At 41.9% G+C, this 14,492-nt stretch overlaps 5 protein-coding genes across 5 annotated transcripts; 1 reads left to right on the top strand and 4 right to left on the bottom strand.

The window, feature by feature from the left end:
* Positions 1–2,664: 2,664 nt before the first annotated feature.
* On the bottom strand, positions 2,665–4,319 carry V1514DRAFT_349690 (arginine biosynthesis protein ArgJ). Its single transcript, XM_066929382.1, has 3 exons — positions 3,259–4,319; positions 2,854–3,191; positions 2,665–2,794 (listed from the first exon to the last, which is right to left on the bottom strand). Exons 1-3 carry the CDS (start codon positions 4,216–4,218, stop codon positions 2,761–2,763), a joined length of 1,332 nt encoding a protein of 443 aa, XP_066786294.1. The 5' UTR covers positions 4,219–4,319; the 3' UTR covers positions 2,665–2,760.
* Positions 4,320–4,406: 87 nt separating this feature from the next.
* Positions 4,407–5,884, top strand: V1514DRAFT_323729 (origin recognition complex subunit 2-domain-containing protein). Its single transcript, XM_066926308.1, has one exon. It carries the CDS (start codon positions 4,511–4,513, stop codon positions 5,825–5,827), a length of 1,317 nt encoding a protein of 438 aa, XP_066786293.1. The 5' UTR covers positions 4,407–4,510; the 3' UTR covers positions 5,828–5,884.
* On the bottom strand, positions 5,800–7,370 carry V1514DRAFT_323727 (uncharacterized protein). Its single transcript, XM_066926307.1, has one exon. It carries the CDS (start codon positions 7,229–7,231, stop codon positions 5,993–5,995), a length of 1,239 nt encoding a protein of 412 aa, XP_066786292.1. The 5' UTR covers positions 7,232–7,370; the 3' UTR covers positions 5,800–5,992.
* Positions 7,371–8,657: 1,287 nt separating this feature from the next.
* Positions 8,658–12,330, bottom strand: V1514DRAFT_273995 (uncharacterized protein; the record flags this gene model as incomplete). The annotated part of the gene is made up of 3 exons (XM_066924838.1): positions 8,658–10,511; positions 10,571–12,124; positions 12,190–12,330. 3 exons carry the CDS (start codon positions 12,328–12,330, stop codon positions 8,658–8,660), a joined length of 3,549 nt encoding a protein of 1,182 aa, XP_066786291.1.
* Positions 12,331–13,890: 1,560 nt separating this feature from the next.
* Positions 13,891–14,383, bottom strand: V1514DRAFT_317361 (ribonuclease H2, subunit C; the record flags this gene model as incomplete). The annotated part of the gene is made up of 2 exons (XM_066925834.1): positions 13,891–14,111; positions 14,176–14,383. The coding sequence occupies 2 exons, from the start codon at positions 14,381–14,383 to the stop codon at positions 13,891–13,893; spliced, it is 429 nt and encodes a 142-aa protein (XP_066786290.1).
* Positions 14,384–14,492: the final 109 nt, after the last annotated feature.

Here is a 14,492-nt window from a genome sequence, read left to right as displayed (position 1 = left end):
TCAATTAACTGAACGGGTTTGTGATATATCCCAAGCAGTTCATCCTCTTCCTGTTCCTGGACCAGTTCAGCATTTGGGGTATTGACACAGTTGGTCCTTTACCAACGACACTGCGTGGTAACCGTTGCATAGTAATGCCATAGACTATAATAACAAAATGGCCATTTGTTGCCCCTGTAAATACAAAGGCCGCTGCTCTCACCCTGCAGATATTAGAGGAGATATCGATTTTTAGATGCTCCAAAGGAAATTGTGTCTGATAATGGTTTCGAGTACAAGAATCGAAGATTGGTGTGAAAACAGAAATATCCGGCATCTTTTTATGTCCCCAAGGCACCCGTAATCGAACGAGTTGGTTGAACGATTCAACGGAATTTATAAAGGTATTTTCGCCAAATTAGTGACTGAGGCGAAGGCTATTTCAGATTGGGATCTATATGTTCCGGAGGCGACCATGATATACCGGAACCGTCGGTCTAGATTCGGTAAATCACCAGCCGAACTCACTCTGGCACCAACCACGTTTTCGCATAAACCAAGAAGTAGAAGTCTATCCTTTTTCGAACAACCGCCTAAGGATATCGCGAACAGTAGGGGTTGTGTCGGGATGCAATGACTAACCGATGCGGAAAAGTGTTGATACTATACCTGGCTTAGGGTATGCCATAGCTATTTCCTGTAAATATTTTTCTTGCTTTGCTATCTTTGTTGTCTATTGAGCGAGGCTAATCTTTTCTTGAAGCGCGCAATCCTAACAAAAAGGGGGGAACGTTGAGTACATTTTTCTTGTTCTTCCTTTTTTTCTTTATTTTCTTTCTCCCATGTTCCTTTAAGCGTATATATATAGTGTGTGGCAGAGTCCTGACTGAGTAATCTTTAAAAGATGACCTGGTGGTAAGTTAGAATCGGGGGTGAGTTTAGACGCGTCGAAAGTGGAGCCAGCAGCTTGGATTTGAAAGCTGAGGTGTTGAACCACAGGAAGGGAAACGATGTTCACGAGGATCACGTCGATAGTGCAAAGAGAAGCTGCCGTATCTAACAATACTTGCGTTCGATAAGAATGTAAAGTCACGTCCACGAAGAGGCGATCAGAATAATGAATAAAACCAGTATTACTAAGAACAGGGACTGAACATTCATCCGTAACATCATGAGTAGCCTCCCGAGTATCGCAACGAGAGGCTGGCCGGTTCGGTTTATGCTCAGCGTTCTTCATGTGCCGATGCTCCGATGTCTACCGGTGTTCTTGGTGTGTGCCAGATTCCTGAGTCCAGTTCGTCACGAGGCCTCGACAATGCCGCCCAATGCGTAGAGCTTCTGACATTGTTTGTTCCGCACAAAAATGGAAGGCTATGATTCTCACCAACCTTCAGGACCATACACGCTCTGATTTAGCAACCACCCTACCAATCATTGTGTTTTACTTACAATACTTACGCTTATACGCTGGTGTTTCTCTGTTTTTGGCCAATATCTACTTATTCCCGCGCATCGAATTAGTGAGCATTGGCATTCCTCATCTAATGCAGAGTTCTCCGCTAAAATATGAAGGCTACGTGGGGGAACAAGCCTCGTGCATCACAAAACGAGTTTTGCGAGTGGTTTCAAAATAAATTCAATCATTTACTTGCATCAGGTACGATATCGCAAAGTCTCTCTAATGGATGCAAAAGTTTGGATGATTTCTTGAATTTCGTTAAAAATGTTAAAAAGCGGCGAGAGAACTAGCCAGAACTTGAAATTGTCTTGTTCCAATGGCTTGAATATGTTCAAGAAAAATAAATTTGATGTCTTTAAAATAAACGGCAGAAGAATTCGGAAATCGACATTCAGGATATGCCCAGTAATGGCCCAAAGCCCAAGTCAATCAAGATGCACATTCAGCATGGTGAAGAGCAGAGCATATTGTGACAAAACTGCCTTATTCTGGGAGTTGGTTATAGGTTGAAAAGTGGTACTTATGATGAAAAAAGTCAGTCATAAGCCAAATTTAATCTAGTGATCACCCGCTTGCTTATACAGATATTATATAGATACCAGCCAAGCCCACCAGTACATTCCAACCTCTTCGCCAAGGGTTAATAAACTCTTGGAAGGCATTATGTCAAAGCATTGGGTCCGGTACATGCTCAAGGAGTATGAGAACAAAAAGGATTCATTCAAAACCATAGATGTACTCTGGGTAATACATTGGGCAATATATGTCTGGAAAACGCAGATATCACCGCAAACCATATCGGCGCTACTGATTATGATAATAGCTTAGATCCGAACATAGTTAAAGATCTTGAAAGGGGATGATCTGAGTTATGTCTTTGTTCGCCTATTGAGAATATGATGGATACACATTCATTTCTCAACCCGGTGGGTGAGACTTTCGAAGAACTTCCAGAGGATATGGAAGCTTGTATTGTCGCTCAAACTGAACCTGAACGTGAAGGAGTCTGATGAGGAAATGGGGGAGAGGCCATTGATTTCAATCAAAATGGCTCATGAAGCCTATGAATTTTTGCAGTTGTTTGGCAAACAACAAGAAAAAATGCTCTAGAATCATAGAATTATGAGACGTGCAGACATGTAAAATTGTATGGGTTTTTTGTTCTCTAGTTACATTGAGTTCGTGAAGCAGAAGTCTTGACGGTGTACGATTACAAGAATACGAGATTGCCAAACAATAAAGTGAAATCATATTTTACAGTAGAACTAAATTACTAATTAAGCACCAACGTACAATAGATTGCAATTTTAAATGTACACAAATTACGACCTATAGTCGCCATTAATAGTGACATACCTTCTGATTGTTAGTTTCAACCCGGATTGTTCATTTAAAAAAAAAACACTAGTACTCACTCGTGAGAAAGATCGCATGTCCAAAAACGTGCACTCTGACCACGTCCAGTTCCTAACGAAACCTTGATCACGAGGTCTTCTAAAGCAAGAATCTCGCTAGCGCGTGCTTCATCAACCTGTTCAGGCTCGCCATTAACCAATAGCTTGAGCTCTGCAGTTCCATCTGATGGTACAAATGATACACTTGTAGTTTGAGGAACGACATTGACATCTGAATAACCAATGGCACACGTAATCCTGCCCCAGTTGGCATCCTCACCATACAACGCGGTCTTGACTAGCGCAGACTGTGCAATCGTCGACGCTACTTTTTTGGCGTCTTCAAACGTTTCCGCATCCTGAATACAACGGTTCGGTCAGTAAAATTATTTAATTTTCACGCCTCGATATGGTGACATGTCTTACCTCGACATTGATTGTAACAAATTTGGTGGCGCCCTCGCCGTCGCGAACCACGAGTTGAGCCAAATTTTCGGAAAATGAAGTGATCTCGTCACGAATGGTTTCATATGCGCTTGAATCAATAGTAATCTCAGGTCCTCCGGCAGCTCCGTTAGCTAACACGGCTATGGTGTCGTTTGTTGACATGTCTCCATCCACGGAAATTGAATTAAAACTTCTGTCGACCGCATGCTTCAAAATAGCTCTCAACGCGGCAGGCGAGACCGGCGCGTCAGTAGCGAAAAATCCCAAGAGGGTGGCCATGTTAGGGTGAATCATGCCTGCGCCTTTCGCTAATCCGGCCACGCGGTAAGAATATCCATTGAGGTTAAATTCTTTGGATACAAGTTTTGGAAACGTATCTGTCGTACATATGGCCTTTGCAGCAGACAGCCATGATTCGTGTGTGCTACCAGCGTGTTCAAATGCTGGTTTGACTCCGTTAAGGATTTTTTCGATTGGCAATCGTTGTCCAATTACCCCAGTTGACATTACCAATGATTGCGATTGACTTGCCGAATGGCTTACCCTCGTTACATTATCAAGTGCTGCACTCATCTTCCAGGCATCTTCAAGGCCACCTTCACCCGTGACTGCGTTAGCACAACCACTATTGACAATAATGCCGGTCGTATTTCGGCCAGAATTATTCTCGAGCACTTTTGTGGACACCTGCACGGGCGCAGCTTTGAACGCATTGGTCGTAAACACTGCAGCTGCATTGCATGGTGTTTCAGACACAAGAAGTGCTAAATCAAGATGATTTGGATCCTTTTTAACCCCCACATGACCGCTGCCGGCCTTGAAACCCAGCGGATACGTGCCAGACTGGGGAATAAACCTCGACTTGTCGGGCACTGCTCTTTTAGTGCTGTAGTTTCTGCTCAGCCTTCTGATTACCTGACGTATGTTTGATTTCGACATGTTGTCAACGTGAGCTGTAGAATTCTAGTATGCAAATGAATATGCTCTATAGATTCAATTATAAATATAATAATTTTTTTTAATGTACTAATTAATTGACGTTAACCGTTTCTCCCGGTTGATGGCGAGCCGCACATCAATTTGATGCTTGAATATTTTGCGATCGACATTTTGATCAACAATTATACATTTTCAACAAACAAACGTTGGTAGAATCTCGTTCAAGAAGCAAGTGCGCTTAAAAATTAATCAAAAAATAACGATTATTCTATTTTTTTTTTAAAAAATTCGAATGAACGTTCATCTAGAGCGACACAATAATAATAATAATAATAATAATAATGAGTCAATAGAAGATTTGACTTCAGCAGAAGATTTGAACGCTGGAAAACACTCAGAAACAAAAAATACTACTGACGAGTCACAATCCAACGTGAGCGAACCTGGTCCAACTAAAAAAAGATTGGAACAAACATTTCAAGCTGAGGACGAAGTCGTTTTAGATGGTGCCGATGGATATTTTGAACAGCATTCAACTCGCGCAGCCATATCGCACAATTCAGTGTCCAAAATTAAGGCAATATCAAGGCAACAATATTTCGTAGCTGTGAACGAAATCGAATCAGTTAATCATGAACAGAAGCATGCGCTCTTATCGTTACACACTAAGCAATTCCACCAGTGGTCATTTGAGATATCTCAAGGCTACAATATATTACTCTACGGGCTTGGATCCAAAAGGTCTATATTGTTATCATTTGCCGAGAAGGCTTTTGCTGATTCGTACGTGTTAGTTATTAATGGATATAACCCGTCCACAAGTCTTAAAGAAGTGAGCCAAGCATTACAAAAATTAGTTCCCGGTCTGAATTCAACCAATTCATTTAAGCCCATGAATAAAACTGGTGATGAATCACCATCTTCATTACCAACAAATAATACAAAAGTTATAATATTAATTCATAATATCGATGGAGAATCGATCAGGAAAGACCGGGATCAGTTAACAATCTCGTCTTGGGCATCGCATCCAAATATCAGCGTCGTGGCGAGTATTGATCATATTAACGCCCCTACTCTATGGGATGCGGCAAAGTTATCCTCATTACAATTTATTTGGCATGACGCAACCACGTTTTTGCCGTATACAGTCGAAACTTCCTTTGACGATCCATTAACTGCGATTGCAGGAGCTAGTGGGCTGTCCGGAGGCGGGGAAACGGGTACCAGCATTTCTGGCGCTAAATATGTTTTAGAAAGTCTTACAGTGAATGCTAGAGGATTATTTAGAGTTCTGATATCGAATCAATTACAGGAAATGATTGATAGACAAGAGAATCAACCTGGTGATGGAGACCAAAATGGAGGTGGAATTCGTCTCAACGGACCAGCAAGGTTTGGTATGGAATTCAAGACGCTATACCAACGGTGCGCTGAGGAATTTATTGTTACAAACGAGCTAAATTTTCGCACCATGCTTACAGAATTTTACGAGCATGAAATGTTAGCTTCTACTAAAGATTTGTTGGGTACTGAAATTATTTACTCATCATTTGATAAAGATACATTGGAAAAGCTTTTGGAAGATGATATTTTGAATGAGGTTTAAACAGGAAATAATTCTACAAATATATAAGAAAATAAACGTTACAGTATTTTGGTTCAATATGCTAATAAATCAAAAAATATGCTTCCCAAAAACAAACAAAAAAAAAAAAAACCCATAATTACAATACTAAAAATACTTGCATTATTCGAATAAAAATATTCCAATCTAGGCAATGCTTTGTTTCCAATGCTGAATGCAATTTCCAGAACAAAATTCTCGTTTCAACACGACAAACTGCGAAACATGAACTGCCTTGGCCAACATCCACCATTCAAACACATGACTAATCGGATTAATCATGAAATGCCCACATTGGCCACACGTGTTTGCATAATCTTTCATAACAACAGAATGGGAAATCTTTGCCAAGTAATCATCCGCTAATTCCCATTTTGAAATTTCTTTTTCAGATGCACGGTAAGTGGAAATATACCGCAGGCAAAGTTCAGAAAGTGGCGGCGTGTTTGAGTATCTTGAAATTTCAAGTTTTGAGACTCGAAGTAATTTATCAGTTTGACAACCAATCAGTGATAACTTGTCTTCATCAAATTCAAAAAACGGATTAGGATGAGTAGTGAGTACACTGAGATGTGGCAAAAGCCTAATTTGAGAAGGCAGGTAATTTAGTTCGTTTCCGCCTACCGACAGGTCCACCAGGTTTTTTAGTCTGTAAATCGCTGATGGAAGCTGTTTAAGATTGTTGTTTCGTAAAGATAACACTGTAATATTTTCCACTTGAAATAAAGACGGTGGAATATGCGAAATATTATTATTTGATAAGTACATCTTGACAGACGTTCTCAACGGGCCTGTGTCGGTCTGGCCATTGAACCCAGTACCAAGCGAAACAAAATTCTTCACGTCCGCGATCTCATCTGGAATTTGTTCAATACCGTAGCCGTCTAAATCCATATTCATAAATTCTCCATCTGACTCTAACGCTTTTTGAATCACATGCACAACGTCAGATGGCTCCTTGCTCTCTCTAAAACCAAACGACGAGCTGCGAGCCGTGATGGCGGACGACGACCGCCCCAGTCGTAAGCCAGGAGAAACAAGGGTAACTTCCGAACTAGAGCTATCAAGCCTTGAAGCAATTGCGCTTACCCCTCCTCTAACAATAGGTGATGTTACCGGTTCCGGCCTCGGAGGCGACGAAGGTGGAAGCGTGATCGACGTGGTCGCGACATCGTCTAAAAAATCGGATGATAGTTCTATTCGTTTATACCCAATCCGTTCAATTCCTAAAACTGAATCTGCATCTGTACTGCCATCAAAGTCGCATATGGAGTCAGACGTGGGGTAGTCACGTTTCCTATTTAAGATTGTCGGCAAGGCAAGCTCGTTGGCTGGTCGCGACTCGTTATGATAAAACGGTAGCAACTGTTTAGAATTGTTGCTCATGCTGATTAAATTTTAAGCTTTTATTCTGCTTCTTTCGAAACCAAAATATTTTGCATGCTTATATATTGATTGGGTGGCCAACGAATTGTTCAAACCCAGGAAAGCAATGCGGAATGCCAGATATGGGCTTTTTCGTAACTTGTCTGTCGCGTGCGGAGTGTTCGCACACGTTATATTAAATATAACGTAATGTATTACATCAGCGTATACGTACAGCTAGTTACCTAAGCGAATTTGAAGCATATCTTTTTTTTTTTAAGAATCAAATTTTTTTGTTTTTGTATTTTTTAGTAGGCTACTTTTACATAACCATATTAATATATACATAGCTAACTAAACATAAATGGACCACGTGCAAATATGTCGTATAACTAATTGGTAAGCGATTACTGGTGCTTCATTCATAGTTTGCATCAACCTGCGTTGTCATGGAAACGCGCAAACGCGTAAACTTGTCGCGCTTTACAAAAACGTGTTGGTCACTGTGACGCGCAAGCGCTCCCACACTGGGTAACCCATTTAAGCCGGGTAAAGTTGGGGTCGGGGTAAGTCCTACGAAAGATAACTAACTAACCGGTGTTTCATCGCACGCCTCGTTAGCACCTGCTTGTATCTCCAGATTTCAGTGCATTTAGGATTTTTTTAACAATCAAGTTAGGCGCCATGTGCCAGGAAGCGCTACTAAAGTTTTCATGACCCTGAAATCGTATGTGCATCCAACCTAGACTATCAACGAAAGTGCGACAGTGATAGTGATAAGCTTTCTCGTGAGATCCAGTTCTTTCAGCATGTTGTACCGCCATCTGCGCCATGTTGTCACCACCATGAACACCAAATACTTCTGCAAACTCTAGCACACACTGTCTAAGTCTTCTGTTAACCAGTGTCCAATTATTCCTAGAATTTTGCTTTCTGGTTCTGGCTTTTCCAAACATCCAAGGACAATTGCTATCGTGTGGCACGTTCTATTTTAGTTCTTTTTTTCAAGTTCATACGACACATGTTCAAACCCAGACCCTATACGATACTTCAATGTTTTACGTGATGTAAACGGCAAATTCTCACCAGGAATATCATTGAAGGATTTGACAAAATCTGGAGACACCTTGACCCTAACTATACGATTAAAGGAAAAAGGTGACTGTATTGAAGAATATATTGTTTCCATTTCAGTGATAATATTATAATATATTACAAGGCAATTATTAAACAGAACATGTAGTAATTCGAACCTGTTGAAAAAAAAAACAATGACGTAAAGGTTGATTATAGATTTCCCACTCTTATAATGTTCTAAACGCAAAACTTAAATTATGATGTATCAAAGCATAACAAATAAATAAATAAAAACCGAACACGCCTTTCTTCCCAAAAAAAAAATTAAATTAAATTAAATTAAAACCAAGCTGATAACATTTTTTTTTTTCTAATCAGTTTTCGTGGTCGATTTTTCTACGATATACCAAGCTTCTTCATCTGACGATTTCTTTTCTTCAACACCAACGATTTGTGATTGTGATTGTTTTTGTATTTGTTGTTTCTGTTGCTGTTGTTTTTGTGGCCGAATATGGCGCTTGGCAGTGACAATACTCCTAGCATAATCCAATTCTCGATAAATCGTCTCAACCGCAACATTAACTCCATTCTCCTTGCGAATAACTTCACCAATTTGCCTGGCCTTAGAAATCATGCGCTCGTTATGAGTGGCATCCCATAATGCCTTGGATAATTGCCTGACGGTTAATTTTTTAAGGTACATTCCAGCACCTAAGTCTTCCACCCGGTTGGCATAAAAGAATTGGTCACCGAAAAACGGCTTGACCACGGTTGGCACGCCGGCACGTAAGCTGGCGCCCGTAGTACCCGACCCGCCATGATGCACGACAGCATCGATCTGAGGAAACAACCAGTCATGCGGCGCAGATTTGATCTGTAAGATGTGTTCTCTCGGCAAAGGCAGTTCAGATAATCCGTCCTTGTTCTTTTCCTTTTCGTTAAAATCGCTGCTGCTCGAAGTTGTGGTGGCATTCGTCGCATGTGCCTGTTCTAATAATCGGTCGGACCAGCCCTTGGACAAGATGCATCGCACGTCAGCCTTGATGACGGAATCAATCACGGCTTGAGTTAGTTCACGCGGTTGTGCCACCACAATTGAGCCAAACCCGATATATACCAATTTTTTGTCATCTCTGCGTGCGTTGGCAATAAATTCAACCAGTTCTGGATCCGGACTGCTCTTGCCGGCTTCATCCAAAAACCAATAACCGCAAACCTTAATCCAATCGGAAAAATCTAAAGGCGGCGGCATGACGGCTGGCGAAATGTTATACAAAAACGGAACTTTGCCCTGTTGCATTTTTTCCAAGTTCGTGCGCGGCAGGTTTAACGTTCTGGTACGCCATTTATTGACTTGACCTGAAATACCACGCCAGAAAACATTGTCGAACATGACATATGTCAAATAATTGTATGAACCACCCATTTTCTGCTCCGGCACGGCAAACGCATGAGGGTAAGCACGAGTCCGGGACCAAGGCATCGTAAAAGCACGGAAAAAAGGCACTTGTAATGCCTCGGCAATATGAATCCCAGCCATAGCTGACGGCGACTCAATCAACACGTCTGTACCTTGGCATGCAACCCATGCTGTATCCAACAAGTCAGCCACCCAACCTCTAAACTTGGACGCTGCTTCTTTAAGAAACGAATAAGTGAACATGCCATGTTCAACACTGATACGCATGAGTTCGGCGGGATCGCCTGCGATCGGCCGAAACTCAATACCGTAGCTTTCGACCCATTCCCTGAACTCTTCATGGGTGGCTATGATCATATGATGGCCGTCCTTCATAAGACCCAATGACAATGAAATGTATGGTTGAACATCACCACGAGATCCGATGGTCAGGCAAGTAATGCGCAATTTCGCTGCCGGCTTGCAAAATATGTTCAGATCAGAATAGTTAAAAATTACTGGTGGCGGTCCACCGTTGGCAAGATCGTTTGTCTTGATTGCGTTAACCACTGCTGTTTCCGGTCGTGTTCGTATGAGCGATCGTTCAACGGCAGAAATACTTGATCCTTCATCGATGTGAGCAGTTGTTCTGAATTCTTCCAACCGACGAAGTAGTGTCACCGCGCAGTCATCTCTCGTGTCCGCTGATCGAAACTCGAAAAAAATTTCTTCATGACCGTGAATTATCACGACCAAGCCTGAATATCCAAACCGAAACCCGCGTTCGGTCTCTGCATTTTCAATATCTCCATACGGCAAAACCATCTGTTTTTTTTAATTAAGTAAAAAAAATTACAATATTAAACAATTGTGATAAAAATTACCTTAGTTTTTGTGCCCGGAAGCAAGCTGCGAAAGCAAAAATGTTTGGAACCGACGTATATTTTTCCATATGAAGGTATGACTCGATGAAGGTATGCATAAAAACTGGCAATCAGCTTATCATCCATGAGAGCAAAATGGTGCCTAAACCGTTCCGCGCTCTCGAGAGGTTCCAAATCGTCATCTTCATGAATTTCTTGGTAATGATCATCAACTGTTGAAGATGGATTCTTGCCATCAAAATGCTTCGAACCACCGATCCACATTTCAGATACTTTTTCCACGTAACTTATCGGCGTGACGTTAACGCTTGGTAGAAGTGATTGAACTTTGCGGCCACCTTTGCGCACCCAATCAGACCAACCTTCATGTTGTTGTTGATTTTTTTGTTTTATGACGTCATTAGTTGGAGATGATGAAAGTGAAATTGTTGATGATGGCGGTTCAACTAATTCATCAGACGTGTCCATGCCGATATCTTGCTGTTCGGATGGTTCATTCTTCTTTCTTCCAGTTGTCGGTGATAATGGTGGAGAGGACGGAGAAGTCGGTGCAATGAACCCTTTAACTACGCCAGGTAAATGAGATAATGCTCGCAACGGGCTTGCCGCACGTCGAAGTGAACCACTCCTTCTTCCTCTCTTGCTGCTTGTCGATCGATTTCGCTTAGGCTTGGTGTCGCTATCAGTATTAAGACGCGTTAATGATCCTGACCGAGATCTTGACCGAGATCTTGAAAGACTTTGTCGAGCAATAGGGAAATCAAGATTAGAAAGGTACCTTGCCGATGGCCTAACCAAAGTCGAGTCTCGAACGGATTCTCGAAACTTCGATTGAGAAAGATCTAAATGGTCATCATTCTCGGTTTCATTTTCATCGTCGCTATCAATATCGTCATCGTCATCGTCATCGTCATCGTCATCGTCATCGTTATCGTTATCGTTATCGTTATCAATGTTATTGTAATTGTCTTTTTCATCAATCTCGTTGCCCAAGATTTCGGCTGAACTTGATTGTTTAGCTGCTTGTTGCAATGATTGGAAAACCTCGGGACCGTTGGAGAAAAATGAAAAAAAATAATCATCCACCGAGTACGTGCGATGATCGTTAACGTCATCTTGATCTACCACGTCAACGACCTTAATCTTAAACGTATCAGCACATTCTAATACCGGAGATTTTTCAACTTCAAGCACGTTTTCGGATGGGATCACGATTTTGACTGAGTCACCATCATTATGCGATCTGAAAATTGCCTTTTGAATAATCTTGGTCCATTCAATTGCTGACACGTACGAGTCAGCCTTGAATTGATGTTTCTTTGATTGCGTGTAAATCACAAACGAAACTGGGTCGGCCGAACTTGCTGATACGGATGGGTCAGCCAATTCGACCGAGATTGCGTACCGCAAGTCAATCGTGCCCACAGGGAAGTACAGATCGGATGCGGAATTAAAATATGAGAAAACGTTATCCTTGACGACGCACCAAAAGCGGGAATATAAACCAGTCGTACGTGCTTTTCTGTTTAAGCTGCCGGATTTTAAAATTTCATTCTAAAAAAAAAAAACAAAAGGCTATTAGTAGGACAAGTGGAAACCCAATGATAAGGAACGCATACGGTTTTATGAGGAATGTAGGCAAAAAATGCAATATGACGATCGGTAATAAACATGTAACCTTGCAGAAACACGCTTTTAAGCAAATAACAAGAGTATTCAGCAATAACTTCTTCCCGTGATGGGAAGTCAAAAATCTTCATGAGCTTGTCAGCAAGCAAGTTGGAGGATTTGGAAGTTTCAATTGAGGCTGAATCAGAATTGTATTGATCATTTTCAATAACAATGTTAGGTATAGAATCCGAGGAAGAAATAGGGGGCAGAATGGATGAAGCGGATGACTTTAGATAGGGAGGGTGGTCGTCATTGTGGCCGTCAGTAGCAGTTGCCGTGGCAGTCATGTGCTGATGATTCAAAAGAAAAGATGAGGCTAAAGGAAGAACCGACCCGCTATCTGAAGACAAATGTCTAGCAGACTTGATCGTGCTAGGGTCATGAACGTGATCGTCAGCAAGGTCGGAAGTGTCGTAGCCTGCAAGTGGTGATGAATCAACGTCGTCATTGTCGTTTGGTTCATCAACATCATTATCACCATCATCAACCTCATCATCGACATCGTCGTCGTCTTCATCGTTGGCAGCGGACATGCGATTGAACTTTAGTCTTGACGCTGCCGTAATGAGCGAAAACACGGACTTGCCCAGATTAGATGGCCTGGCCACGTCCACTGATGACGACCGAGCCCTGCTTGACTTGGACCAGCGCTTGCGACCACGCAATTCATCAGGTGATGCGCCTCTACTGGTTGTACTGGTAGTGATTGCATTACTGTTGATACTGGTATTGCTGGCTCCACTGCCACGACGAGGACGCGGGATATATGACGAGATGGACAGGTTCTTTAGCTTGTCGGGGATGTGCAGATGAGGGTTGTGACGTGATGGTGACCATGGCCTAAGAAAATGCGAAACCCCGTGCGGTTGAATATCGTGAGGTTCGTCATCGTCTGTCATTTTAAATGTGAATGTGAATGTGTTGTTTACGATTTGAAGGTGGGATGGGAGTTTAGAGAATGTGATGATGTAGGGCACGCGATGGCGCGGCTTGCGTTCCGGTTAGGGCCCTTGCAATGGACGCTTTCCGGTTTTACGGACCAGCTGGTGCCATGAATGCATAGAGAAATTGCACAGCATGGCTTCAAGTCAGATGCCGGGTTGCTGTCGGGTTGTCAGTTACCTGTATGACGTTGGACTGCATGAAACCGGCACGGATCGGATATCCGGACGATGGCACGAGGAGTATTCGGGTTTTGCGGATGAATTTACCATGGCCACGTCAGATTTTTATTTTATAAAAAGAGTATACGGACTGTAGAATACTGTATACCTCACATCTCGCTATCGAATGCAAATTGTTTAGAAATCGAAAGATAGAGCAATGACGTATTACTACGAAAATTTAAGGACGCGCTGCCGCAGCTCCATATTCGTAGAAATACTCGCTCTTCTCTAGCATTGCTTATTAAAAAAAAAATTGATTATTTACTAGCAACCAATACTTGATTAACTTGTAAGTATTTCTGATGTCTTGGTTAGAAAGGAAGAAAGTTCATAACTGATATGTGATAACGGTTTTTTTTTTTTTTTTTTTTTGTTGCTGCTGTATATTGTTTTGTGTCGTATAACCCTGACAATGTTGGATATCATGCTTCTGTTACAGCAAAAGCTTTGATTGAACAAATTAATTTATTATTACACGCAAGGTTACGAATGCAATGTAGTAGCAAATGAGATCCATTCCCGGACAGATTCCAGGTGTGGATCGGCATCATCAGGCAAGTGATCGTGATCCCAAACAACAAAACAATCAAACCGAGCTTGATCTGACCATTCATGCAATTGTTCGTCGTATTCATCACCCGGCTGGCTGTTGTGGCTGTCATCGGGGTCTGTTACGGCGATTGGTTTTGATGGAACGACAATGCCTGCGAGAACATTTTGCACATCAGCACGAAGCTACCATGTCATGTAATAGATTTTAATACGGACCGGTAAATCCGTCGGGCACATGGACGGATTGGCCAATAAATTGCCTGCCGCGAAAGAATACTTGCGCATGATTTGACTTCACCCGAGTAGTTGGCTTAAAAAACCTTGCCACGTTTGCTGGCCCATCATGAATAATCTTGCAAGGAAGTACGTGGGGCGTGCATAATTTTCGTTTTTTTGACGACCTGATGTTAACCACGGTTGACATTGTAGGCTATATTTTGATGGATGATGTTGGTTTTTCCTGTAGACGCGTTGAGCGCGTTTGGTTAGGTAACTAAAGATTGCATAGGGTAATATAGGGTTTGGACAAGGTA

The sequence above is a fragment of the Lipomyces japonicus genome, assembly GCF_038497905.1.
Source record: "Lipomyces japonicus strain CBS 7319 unplaced genomic scaffold V1514scaffold_1, whole genome shotgun sequence".
In the NCBI taxonomy this organism is placed as follows: Eukaryota; Fungi; Ascomycota; class Lipomycetes; order Lipomycetales; family Lipomycetaceae; genus Lipomyces; species Lipomyces japonicus.
This window is presented reverse-complemented; position numbering and strand designations above follow the sequence as displayed.